The sequence below is a fragment of the Ranitomeya imitator genome, chromosome 2 (assembly GCF_032444005.1).
Source record: "Ranitomeya imitator isolate aRanImi1 chromosome 2, aRanImi1.pri, whole genome shotgun sequence".
In the NCBI taxonomy this organism is placed as follows: Eukaryota; Metazoa; Chordata; class Amphibia; order Anura; family Dendrobatidae; genus Ranitomeya; species Ranitomeya imitator.
Genome location: NC_091283.1, coordinates 511,388,176 through 511,401,852, shown reverse-complemented (window position 1 = coordinate 511,401,852; position 13,677 = coordinate 511,388,176). Strand labels below are relative to the sequence as shown.

Here is a 13,677-nt window from a genome sequence, read left to right as displayed (position 1 = left end):
TACCGACTCAAACTCCACCAAGATGGACGCAGACTCAACAGCCCTGCTTTTAGCTACCATATAGTTTGAGGGGTTTTTAACTCATTTTATTGATCATTATACAGCATAACAAGGTTACATCATAGAACAAAAGACATTTCTCATTAACCCCTTAATCCCATATGACGTACTATCCCGTTGAGGTGACCTGGGACTTAATACCCAGTGACGGGATAGTACGTCTTATGCAATCGGCCGCACTCACGGGGGAGCGCGGCCGATCGCGGCCAGGTGTCAGCTGCCTATCGCAGCTGACATCCGGCACTATGTGCCAGGAGCAGTCACAGACTGCCCCCGCCACATTAACCCCCGGCACACTGCGATTAAACATGATCGCAGCGTTCCGGGGGCATTGGGAAGCATCACGCAGGGAGGGGGCTCCCTGCGGGCTTCCCTGAGTACAAGGCGATGTGCTCACCTTGTACCGAGCGTCTCCTCCCTGCAGGCCCCGGATCCAAAATGGCCGCGGGGCTACTTCCGGGTCCTGCAGGGAAGTGGCTTACAAAAGCCTGCTCAGGCGCTGGTAAGCCAAGAGCACTACCTGTCAGATCGCTGATTTGACACAGTGCTCTGCAAAGTGTCAGATAAGCGATCTGTCACTATATAGTGATGTCCCCCTTGGGACAATGTGAAAAGAAAAATATTTAGATGTGTAAAAAATAAAAAAAAAAAAATCCTAAATAAAGAGAAAAAAAAAAAATTATATATATATATATATATATATATATATATATATATATATATATATATATATATATATATATATATATATATATATATATATATATATATATATATATATATACACATATACACCGTATATACTTGAGTATAAGTCGACCCGAGTATAAGCCGACCCCCCTGATTTTGCCACAAAAAACTGGGAAAACGTATTGACTCGAGTATAAGCCTAGGGTAGGAAATGCAGCAGCTACTGGTAAATTTCAAAAATAAAAATAGATGCTCCATACCGTTCATTATTGCCCCATAGATGCTCCATATACAACTGTGCTATATACAATGCTCTGCACCGTTCATTATGGCCCCATAGATGCTCCTTATAAAGCTGTGCCCCATATATATATATGCTCTGCACCGTTGATTATGGCCCCATAGATGCTCCTTATAAAGCTGTGCCCCATATATATATATGCTCTGCACCGTTGATTATGGCCCCATAGATGCTCCTTATAAAGCTGTGCCATATATATATATATGCTCTGCACCTTTGATTATGGCCCCATATATGCTCCTTATCAAGCTGTGCCATATAGAATGCTGCTGGTGCTGCAATAAACAAAAAAAAACAAAAAAATTACATACTCACCTCTCTTGCTCAGGACGCCGGCGCTTTCAATATTTACCTGCTCCTCGTGCGGCTCCGTCTCCAGCACTGACGCTCAGCAGAGGGCACGCACTGACTACGTCACCGCGCCCTCTAACCTGAGCGTCACAGCCAGAGGACGCTGCAGACGGAGCCGCACAGGAGCGAGGAGCAGGTAAATATCGCGCTGCGCTCCCCGTATACTTACCTGCTCCTGGCACGGTCCCTGCAGACCCTGGCTTCCCCGGCGCTGCAGCTTCTTCCTGTAATTGAGCGGTCACAGTTACCGATCATTTACAGCAATGAATATGCGGCTCCTCCTCTATGGGAGGTGGAGCCGCCTATTCATTTCTGTAATGAGCGGTGCCATGTGACCACTCAGTACAGGAAGAATCTGCAGCACCGGGGAAGCCAGGGTCTGCAGGGACCGCGCCGGGAGCAGGTAAGTATAACTACACTGCCCCCGCTCCCCCTCCCCTGCTGACCTCCCGGTATATGACTCGAGTATAAGCCGAGAGGGGGACTTTCAGCCCAAAAAAATGGGCTGAAAATCTCGGCTTATACTCGAGTATATACAGTATATATTTCCCATAAATACATTTCTTTACCTAAATAAATAAAAAAACAATAGAAGTACACACATTTAGTATCGCCGCATCCATAACGACCCGGCCTATAAAACTGTCCCACTAGTTAACCCCTTCAGTGAACACCGTAAAAAAAAACGAGGCAAAAAAACGCTTTATAATACCACCGAACAAAAAGTGAAATAACATGTGATCAAAAAGACGAATATAAATAACCATGGTACCGCTGACAACGTCATCTAGTCCCGCAAAAAACGAGCCGCCATACAGCATCATCAGCGAAAAAATAAAAAAGTTAGTCCTCAGAATAAAGCGATGCAAAAATAATTAATTTTTCTATAAAACAGTTTTTATCGTATAAAAAGCCCCCCCCAAAAAAAAAAAAAATGATATAAATGAGGTATCGCTGTAATCGCTCTGACCCAAAGAATAAAATTGCTTTATCAATTTTACCAAACATGGAACGGTCTAAATACCCCCCACAAAAGAAATTCATGAATAGCTGGTTTTTGGTCATTCTGCCTCACAAAAATCGGAATAAAAAGCGATAAAAATGTCACGTGCCCGAAAATGTTACCAATAAAAACGTCAACTCGTCCCGCAAAAAACAAGACCTCACATGACTCTGTGGACCAAAATATGGAAAAACAGGGATTTTTGTGTACTCACCGTAAAATCCTTTTCTCTGAGTCAATCATTGGGGGACACAGGACCATGGGTGTTATGCTGCTGCCACTAGGAGGACACTAAGTAATACAGAAAGAATAGCTCCTCCCCTGCAGTATACACCCTCCTGCTGGCTCCAAGTGAACCAGTTCGGTATCAAAGCAGTGGTAGCTTAAACATTTAACCCAGATGAACGATGTCAAAACCAAGCCAACACAGAAAACCAAAGCCGTTAGGCTAACAGGGTGGGTGCTGTGTCCCCCAATGATTGGCTCGGAGAAAAGGATTTTACGGCGAGTACACAAAAATCCCTGTTTCTCCTACGCCTCATTGGGGGACACAGGACCATGGGAAGTCCTAAAGCAGTCCCTGAGTGGGGAACAATCAACTGTAATTGCTCCTTGTACCCACAAGTTACAGATGCGGCACAACCGCCTACAAGATTCATCTGCCGACGGTCGCATCTGCCGAGGCCTTGCAATGAATATGGTAATGTTTTGTAAACGTATGCAGACTGAACCAGGTCGCATCTCTGCAAACTTGTGCTGCCGAAGCTTGGTGCTGGATGGCCCAAGACGCACCCACTAACCGAGTGGAATGAGCCTTAATCCCTGCTGGGACAGAATGACCTTTGTCTCGGTAGGACTCCTGAATAGCTGAACGAATCCATTTGGCTGTTGTCGCCTTGGAAGCAGGAAACCCCTTCCTTGGCCCTTACGGGAGCACAAACAGGGCATCTGACATGCAGAAGGATGCCGTTGGCGAGACGTATCTCTTGAGAGCTCTCACTAAATCCAGTGTGTGGAGGGCCTTCTCGATGCGATGTACTGGTGCCGGACATAGAAATGTAAGACAATCTTCTGATTGAGATGAAAGGATGAGACAACTTTTGGCAAAAAAAGGATGGAGACGTTCTCAAAACCACCTTATTCTGATGAAAATTCAGGAACGGAACTTGACAAGACAGCGCTGCCAGCTCTGAGACTCGTCTAATGGACGTGACCGCGACCAGGAATGAAGGCAACCTTCCATGAAAGAAAGGACAGGGAAAACCTCCTGGACGGGGATGTTCTCAATCCACCTTATCTTGATGAAAGTTCAGGAAAGGAACTTGACAAGACAGAGCCGCCAGCTCCGAGACTCGTCTAATGGACGTGACTGCAACCAGGAAGGCAACCTTCCATGAAAGAAAGGACAGGAAAACCTCCGGAAGAGGTTGGAAAGGAGCTTCTTGCAAGACTCCGAGGACCAGATAAAGTCCCATGGTTCCAACGACATCTTATGGGGCGGCACCCTATGGGAGACTCCCTGAACGAACGTCTTCACTTGTAATCTGTTGGCAATCCTGCGTTGTAACAGAACGGACAGGGCTGAAATCTGCCCCTTGAGAGAACTAAGGGCGAGACCTAAGTCCAAACCCGTTTGTAAAAATTCGAGGATGGAAGGAATGGAAAATTCAAGAGGAGAAAGTCCCCGGTCGCTGAACCAGGAAAAGAAGGTTTTGCAAGTGTGATGATAAATGCGCATAGACGTAGGCTTTCTAGCGCTGATCATGGTAGAGATGACTTCCGGAGAGAAACCTGCCTGGGTTAGAACCCAGGACTCAACAGCCATGCCGTCAAACACAGGGCCTCGGAGTTCTGGTGGTAAATGGGGCCCTGTGATAGCAGGTCTGCGCGATTCAGTAATCGCCAGGGAACATCAGCGACTAGTTGAACTAGTCCTGCGTACCACGCCTGGCGCAATCAGGATTACCGGTACTCCCTCCGCTCTGATCTTCTTGATGACTCTCGGCAGTAAGGGGAGCGGGGGAAATATGTACGGAAGCCGAAAATGATGCCACGAGAGAACAAGTGCATCTGCCCCGATTGCTGCTGGATCGTGGGACCGAGCTATGAAGTTGGGAACCTTGGAATTTAGCCGTGAGGCCATCAGATCCATGTCCGGAGTTCCCCAACGACAGCAGATCTGGTGGATGATCTCCATATGGAGAGACCACGCCCCAGAATCGAGGCCTTGACGACTGAGGAAATCTGCATCCCAATTGTGCACTCCCGGGATGTGAACCGCACATATTATTGAGCGGTTTTCCTCGACCCAATGGAGAATGTAGCCTATCTCGTTCATGGCTGCCATACTGCTAGACGACTGGCATCTTGTCACAACTAGCCAATGTACTGAAAGAAAAGACTTCCCTTGATTCAGGGAGGAATTTAATGTCCACCACCTGAGAGACTGACTCGGTGGGGAAGGAAGAACCGACGGTCGAGGGAGAACGGGTTCCTGTCCCAAACAGCCAGGATGGTATGCTGTAAGGGACAGAGGTGTAACTGGGCAAATGGAACCGCTTCCAAGGCTGCTACCATGCAGTCCGAGGACTCTCATACTGAAGCGCAGAGAGTGAGTGCAATGTTGAGAGAGCTTCTGAGCTTCCCGCTGTAAGGCTGAGATCTTTTCCGGGGGAAGAAGCACCAACCCCTGGGACGAGTCCAGTATCATTCCTAGAAAGGAAATTCGCTAAGCCTGTACTGGGAAAGATTTTTTGAAGTTTATCTTCCAATCCAGGCGAGAAAGAGAATCTATTGTGATGTTCACAGCCTCCTTGCAGGCGCGGAAAGAGGGGCCTTTGATGAGGATATCATCTAGATACGGTAGCACCACTATGCCTCGGTTGTGAAGGATGGCCACGGCAGCCGCCATGACCTTGTGAATACCGTGGGAGCAGTGGCGAGGCTGAAGGCCAATACAACGAATTGGAAGTGTTGTTCCTGAACTGGATGTCTATAGACGCCAGGAACTCGCCTTTTTCCATGGAGGCGATGGCAGAACGAAACGATTCCATTCAGAACCGTCGTACCCTGACGGACTTGTTCAGCAGTTTTAGGTCCAGTATGGGCCGTACTGTACCGTCCTTCTTTGGAACAATGATCAGGTTTGAATAAAAACCTTGAAACCTTTCACTTTGAAGGACCGGGATAATAACCCCGTCTTCTTTTAGCGAGCTTATGGTCTGGAAGAACTCTGATGCCTTTGCCCTGGGAGGAGAAGACAGGAAAAAGCGATTTCTTATCCCAGGGAGTAGGACCTCCCAGCGCCTTGGCCCCGCAGGTGTACTCACGGTAGATGTGGTGGGCCGGTGCTCAATCCACCATCGCCATAGTCAGGGAGGGGGTGGAGAGCTTCTGTCGCCTTGCGTCATCCGCTATATCAGTGGTGATGCAGTGGGGGGCTGCACGGACGCCATACATATTTATGTCCGGCTATGCATCTGGCTCCAGGAGAGGTAGATGGAGGGCTACTCCATGTGGTCGCCTGCTATGGAGGGGGGAGATCGGAAAGCGAAGGAACCGTCGCCCGTAAGGTGAGCTCAGGGCTGGCATCCAACGTTGCAGGAAAGGATACGGGAGGGACGCTCCACGTACTTGCCTGTTGATAATTCGAGGGAGATCGGAACCTAGAAAGGATCCGTCGCCCCCATTCGCTTCTTTTGGATTTACTCCATGTGGTCGCCTGCTATGGAGGGGGGAGATCGGAACGCAAAGGAACCGTTGCCCGTAAGGTGAGCTCAGGGCTGGCATCCAACGTTGCAGGAAAGGATACGGGAGGGACGCTCCACGTACTTGCCTGTTGATGATTCGAGGGAGATCGGAACCTAGAAAGGATCTGTCGCCCCCATTCGCTCCGTTAAGGGAAAAAAATAGAAGTAAAAAGTAAAAAACTAAAATAAAAACGGTGGGGTTTGAAAGCAGACCCAAGTGCCTCCTATAGACACTAAGCAAGAACTGGTTCACTTGGAGCCAGCAGGAGGGTGTATACTGGAGGGGAGGAGCTATTCTTTCTGTATTACTTAGTGTCCTCCTAGTGGCAGCAGCATAACACCCATGGTCCTGTGTCCCCTAATGAGGTGTAGGAGAAATTATGGCTCTCAAAATGTGGACACACAAAAACTATTTTTTTGCAATAAAAAGCGTCTTTTAGTGTGTGATAGCTGCCAATCATAAAAATCCGCTAAAAAACCCGCTATAAAAGTAAATCAAACCCCCCTTCATGACCCCCTTAGTTAGGGAAAAATAATAAAATTTAAAAGATGTATTTATTTCCAATTAGGGTTAGGGCTAGAGTTAGGGCTAGGATTAGGGTTGGGGCTAGGGTTGGGGCTACAGTTAGGGCTGGGGCTAAAGTTAGGGATATGGTTGGGGGTGTGTTGGAGTTAGGGCTATGGGTAGGGTTGGGATTAGGGTTAGGGGTGTGTTAGGGTTAGGGGTGTGTTTGGGTTAGAGTTTCAGTTAGAATTGGGGGTTTCCACTGTTTAGGCACATCAGGGCTCTGCAAACGCAACATGGCGTCCGATCTCAATTCAAGGCAATTCGGCGTTGAAAAAGTAAAACAGTGCTCCTTCCCTTCCGAGCTCTCCCGTGCACCCAAACAGGGGTTTACCCTAACATATGGGGTATCAGCGTACTCAGGACAAATTGGACAACAACTTTTGGGGTCCAATTTCTCGTTACCCTTGGGAAAATAAAACTTTAGGGGGCTAAAAAAACATTTTTTGTGGGAAAAAAATGACTATATTCATGGCTCTGCATTATAAACTGTAGTGAAACACTTGGGGGTTCAAAGTTCTCACAACACATCTCGATATGTTCCTTGGGGGGTCTAGGTTCCAATATGAGGTCACTTGTGGGGGGTTTCTACTGTTTAGGTACAACAGGGGCTCTGCAAATGCAACGTGACACCTGCAGACCAATCCTGTTGTGAATTCTGCTCTTGGGTTCCCTCCAATGGTTGTAGGTGGGAATGCAGTTGTCCCTGACTCGCAGTCCTGGCCAGGTGTATCGGATGATTACAATTCTGACTGGGATATTTAGGTGTGCAGGATCCTTTAGCCCTTGCCAGTTGTCAATGTTCCTTGTGAAGTGTTGGATCACTTTCTGGCTTCTCCTGCTTGCTGCCAAATTCAGCAAAGATAAGTGTTTGGTTTTTGTATCTGTGGCACACTGCTGTGTACTTGTTTCAGTTTTATTCCTGCTCTGATTGTAGGATTCACTGGAGTTGCAGATTTACGCTCCTACATCTTTTAGTTAGATGTAGGAAGTTTTTTGTATATTCTGCTGTGGATGTTTTCACGGGTTTTAATACTGACCGCACAGAACTCTGTCCTATCCTGTCCTATCTAGCTAGAGTGGCCTCCTGTGCTAAATCCTGTTTTTCTTCCTGTGTATGTTTTTTCCTCTCCGACTCACCGCCAATATTTGTGGGGGGCTGTCTATCTTTGGGGATTTTCTCTGAGGCAAGATAGTATTCCAATTTCCATCTTCAGGGGTATTTAGTCCTCCGGCTGTGACGAGGTGTCTAGGTGTGTTAGGTACACTCCACGGCTACTTATAGTTGCGGTGTTAAGTTCAGGATTGCGGTCAGTATAGTGGCCACCTTCTCCAGTGAAAGTTCTCATGCAGCTCCAAGGTCACCGGATCATAACACAATTCATCTAAGTCTGCATTCCAAATGGCGCTCCTTCCCTTTCGAGCTCTGCCATGCGCCCAAACGGTGGTTCCCCCCCACATATGGGGTATCGGCGTACTCAGGACAAATTGGACAACAACTTTTGGGGTCCAATTTCTCCTGTTATCCTTGGAAAAATACAAAACTGGGGGCTAAAAAATAATTTTTGTGGAAAAAAAAATTATTTTTATTTTCACAGCTCTGTGTTATAAACTGTAGTGAAACACTTGGGGGTTCAAAGCTCTCACAACACATCTAGATAAGTTCCTTAGGGGGTCTACTTTCCAAAATGGCGTCACTTGTGGGAGGTTTCAATGTTTAGGCATATCAGTGGCTCTCCAAACGCAACATGGCGTCCCATCTCAATTCCAGTCAATTTTGCATTGAAAAGTCAAATGGCGCTCCTTCCCTTCCGAGCTCTGCCATGCGCCCAAACAGTGGTTTACCCCCACATATGGGGTATCGGCGTACTCAAGACAAATTGTACAACAACTTTTGGGGTCAATTTTCTCCTGTTACCATTGGTAAAATAAAACAAATTGGAGCTGAATTAAATTTTTTGTTCATTTTTTGTTTTAACATTCCAAAAATTCCTGTGAAACACCTGAAGGGTTAATAAACTTCTTGAATGTGGTTTTGAGCACCTTGAGGGGTGCAGTTTTTAGAATGGTGTCACACTTGGTTATTTTCTATCATATAGACCCCTCAAAATGACTTCAAATGTGATGTGGTCCCTAAAAAAAAAAAATGGTGTTGTAAAAATGAGAAATTGCTGGTCAACTTTTAACCCTTAAAACTCCCTAACAAAAAAAAATGTTTCCAAAATTGTGCTCATGTAAAGTAGACATGTGGGAAATGTTACTTATTAAGTATTTTGTGTGACATATCTCTGTGATTTAAGGGCATAAAAATTCAAAGTTGGAAAATTGCGAAATTTTCAACATTTTTGCCAAATTTCCGTTTTTTTCACAAATAAACGCAGGTAATATCAAAGAAATGTTACCACTATCATGAAGCCCAATATGTCACGAGAAAACAATGTCAGGATCATCGGGATCCGTTGAAGCGTTTCAGAGTTATAACCTAATAAAGGGACAGTGGTCAGAATTGTAAAAATTGGCCCGGTCATTAACGTGCAAACTTCCCTTGGGGCTTAAGGGGTTAATACTGTGCGACAAAGATAACCTTGATGTTAACATGCAACGAGTCTCATATCTTGAGAGTTTGGAGAGACGCCATTATCTAGTGGAGGCAGCCTCGCCCTTTGAGAGATAGGACTATGCTCTCCAACACTGGGTGAGATCCATCCATTTAATTGAGCTATATGGAGAGAGTGGCACAAATGTGTCTGACAGTATTGGCAAATTTCTCCATAAGACCTGGACTGTATTGACACATACAGAGGGACGCTCATGAATTTTCTCATGGGGCAGCATGGTCTCGGTTTTGTTTTCGTATGTCAATACTTCTCATGGTCACTTTTCGCTCATATGCCTCCTATACGCTGCTAGGTTCTTTGACAGTTGCATACGACACATTGTGCGTATGGCACCGCTTAAGTGATTTTGACATATATTTGGTCATATTGTAGCTTTCATGGGTTTTGGACCAGTGCACACTGTTATATTTATTTTGTAGTGATGATAGACTGTAGCAACAGTGCATTATACTGTGTTCAATTAACCAAAATAAATAGGACCAGTATTAAGCGGTGCTACATCTATGTGGAGTATACTCATGGCATATTTAGGCAGCAATTTGGGATACTTTTGCTTACTAATTCCAAGCCCAACATATACGTCTGAGTAGATTGGTTGTATACAGCACCTTTGTTTGGAGCATATTGTCGGTTGCTGGCAGCCATACGTGTTGCTTGCTCCGCTTCTACATAGGTGTCTATGGCACTGTCAATATTTTTGTGTTTTTGTTTACTTTTTTCCCCTATTCTGTGTTGGTAAGGGTCACATGGGCACAAGGGTTTCCTTTCCCTGTTGTTTTGTTTGTTTATAGATTTTATATTTAGACCTAATAAAGGTTACGTTTTATCCAATCGCTATTTATCATCGAGTCTCATCTTACCCAAACTGGAAGACACCCATCTCAGGCACCAAATTTCACATACTTTATCATGAGACAACACTCTTCATCAACTGGGGACTAATGTGAGTCAAAGGGGAATCAAACCAAGGCTTCCATACCTTAACATTTTCAGGACAATTTCTATTTTATATTGAAGAAAGTTCCCAGTGTCTGGGAAGTGGGTATTTAGGGCATGCCTTAATTGCAGATACCTAAAGAAAACATGTCTGGTGGCTTAATAGAACTGCTGATATTGATCAAACGAAACAAGAAAATCCAGGATATATACCTGTGCCAGTGTCTTGACCCCCCAAGTTCCACCAAAACTGAGCATCTTGGGCATGTATTAATTTGGGAAGAGCATTGTCGTGCCATAAGGAGTACTCTTCTGTGCCTTGAATTACACATTTTTTTGAGTAGCTAACCACACAGAAACCGCAAGTCTGTGAATTGGCAAGAAGGACTGTGAGTATTGCTCTGGTGCCTCCAAGCCCCTTCCAAAGGCTTAAACATTGCACAAGGTGTTGTTTGGAATTAGGCAAATGATTATGTGCTATGCAGTGTTGTAGAAAGTGAAGTTAGTCGGCTAAGTAGTATAAAAAGAAGTCTGGGAGTGCCGCACCTGTCTCACACCAGGTCTCTGAAGAGTGGTCAGTTTCAGTCTGTGTCGGTTTGAGCCTCATATGAAGGATACTAAATGGGAGATGATCAAGGGAAAGACCTTTTCTGGGACTATGGAGGCTGAATGTTCCAAGCTTCCATATGTGTAGTGGGAACAATAGAGACATGATGGTCATATAACCAGTGTGAATTCAGAACAAAGGTAAATAGACAGGCGACTACATTGTAACCCTGGAATAAAACGTTTCACATACCAGTTCTCTAATCATCTTCATTTTTACAGGATTCTTTAGAACTTCTCTCCTTTTCTCATCTTCTCGTTTCCTGAAGATTAAAAAAAGAAATAATGCTGTGGGTTCTGAAAAAGTCTAGTGGCACAGAATATTCCAGAAGCTAAAGTCACCTAATCATAAAGAGCGGATCCTCGCGAATCTTGTTTGCAATATCCAAGGTTGATGCAGCTCCAGGTTTACTGAATATTGATCCTGGGAGAAGTCCAGTCTCAGTAGAAGGACCCGATTCTGGATCTTCCATTTTATCAAGGATGAACTTGTCCACTGGGCGCCCAAGAAGGTATTCATCTCTGTTCAACATCCCACCTGGCCCTTGGTACATCCAATCCAACTTTTCATCTTTTTTTCTGAGAAAGAATAACACAAATTAACAGCTACTGACAGCAGGAAATACAAATGTAAACGTACACATAAAAATGTTTTGCAATGTTTGATACATATTGCACATTTTTTAAGGGGTTGAGTAACTGCAGACTTGTGAATCTTCACATCGTGCACACTGCGGACTGTAAGGATTCTCTGGTGCCGGCAGTCAGGTGACCAAAAATATGCAATTTGCATGCTTCCAGCCACTCTGCGACTAGATTGCATCCGGCCTCGCTCAATACACTTGCAATGAGTGAAGTCGCATGCATCTAGTCAGCAAGTGACCACATGTATGCAAATCACACTCGCTCCGGACATTAACTCTGTCTGATCGCTTATACTATATACTGCAACTATACAGTATTTCAGTATATAATAAAAATCACAATCTCCAATGAAGGCCAGCCACAGGTCTTGATAGAAGCACTTACATGACTGGAATGGGGGTCTCCAGGATACCCAAGGCTATCATAGCAACCCACTGGCACCCCACAATTATGTCTGAGGCGTGCATGTGTATATTGCAACAAAAGGAAAGGGCAAATTCTGCTCATCTATGAAACAACATCAACTACCTTATCCTCTGTTCAAATGGTAGACATTGCCATGTTAAGATGCTCTCCAGCTTTCGTGTAGCAGCTACATACATATCTGACATTTTCCACAACTAAATCTACACAAAAGGCAATGAAGAGTGTAGCAAACTGACTATCAAGGAGAAAAGCAACAAGGATCATTAAATGTGGGTGGTCCTAATTATATGGTTATACCCATCATAGATATTTATAACTTACCTACAGAATACGGTATAAATGTCTAATAGATAGAAATCCCACTTATAAGACATGAAACTCTCTCCAGATATTGTCCCTCTGATCACTGTGAATGATGTGGTTGGCATGACTCTCACATTCACTTTTCCAGGAGTTCTGCAGGTGTGAGTCTAAAGCAATCCTCAACCATCAGATATTTATGGGACATCCAGTGGAATGACCCTCTAAACAACTCTAGAATTGTATATGCGCAAGAACTGCTACATCAAATGGGCACACAACCCCAAAAGAAAGCCTCTCATCATGAAAGAGACTGTTAACCCCATTCCCAACAAAATAAAATAAACTTAAGCCAGATCTATATTTGCCCCGTATTCACATGTAAAGCGCCATGGAATAAATGGCGCTATAAAAATGTATAATAATAATAATAATCTGCATTCATATAAGGAACTTAGCCCCTATAAAAACATAGTAGTTGTTATAGATTATTATTTTACGTAAAACCAATTTTATAGGACATGTAAATGATGGGCCCTCAATGCACTTTTGGCGCGGCCAAGGACTCGGTGCACTGTTCTACCCCCATAATTACAATCCTCTGCCACTGCCCTTATTTTTATTGAAAGAAGTCACTTAGGAGCAGTGCCAGAACTGAGTCCTCAGCTCTACACATATTGACAAGACATGAGCCACAAGCACAGAGAGTCAGTCCGAGCAGGTCCACTCATCCTCCTCTCCTGTCTACAATGGCCACTTGCTGCACACAAGATGACAGAGTAGCGGGCGGCCAAAGCTAGCATGAGATAAGGATGAGAGCACACAGTGTCTGACACTGTGTGTGTGCATGCTGTCATACCTCTCTCCAGTCAGCATCGGTTGCCCTTACTATGTGATCTTATGTGCCGCGAGAAACAGATGCAAACAGGAGGATAAGTGTGCACCTGCTCAGACAGACACTGTGTGCTCTCAGCTCATGCCTTATAAGTGTGTGCAGGGCTGAGTCCCATATATGAATGGATAAATGGTTTAATATGAGTTTTGGCTGCGACAGACTCCTTAAGGTGTACAAAGCCTTCATAAGCAGCACGGTGGCGCAGTGGTTAGCACAGCAGCCTTGCAGCGCTGGGGTCCTGGGTTCTAATCCCACCCAGGACAACATCTGCAAAGAGTTTGTATGTTCTCTCCGTGTTTGCGTGGGTTTCCTCCGGGCACTCCGGTTTCCTCCCACATTCCAAAGACATATTGATAGGAATTCTAGATTGTGAGCCCAATCAGGACAGTGATGATAATGTGTGCAAACTGTAAAGCGCTGCGGAATATGTTAGCGCTATATAAAAATAAAGATTATATATATTATATTATAAGTTGTTGCCATAATTGGACATATTCTTAAAAACTGCCAGACAAATGATTTCCTGATGACA

At 44.8% G+C, this 13,677-nt stretch overlaps 1 protein-coding gene across 1 annotated transcript in view; it reads right to left on the bottom strand.

Annotated features, from left to right (window-relative positions):
* The window catches only part of CWC25 (CWC25 spliceosome associated protein homolog), a 58,145-nt gene that overhangs the window by 40,865 nt on the left and 3,603 nt on the right, over window positions 1-13,677 (bottom strand). The window contains exons 3-4 of the mRNA XM_069751687.1: window positions 11,222-11,458; window positions 11,073-11,142 (exon numbers count right to left, since the gene is read on the bottom strand). Of these exons, the coding sequence (XP_069607788.1) occupies window positions 11,073-11,142; window positions 11,222-11,458 (307 nt within the window). The remainder of the gene's footprint in view (window positions 1-11,072; window positions 11,143-11,221; window positions 11,459-13,677) is intronic.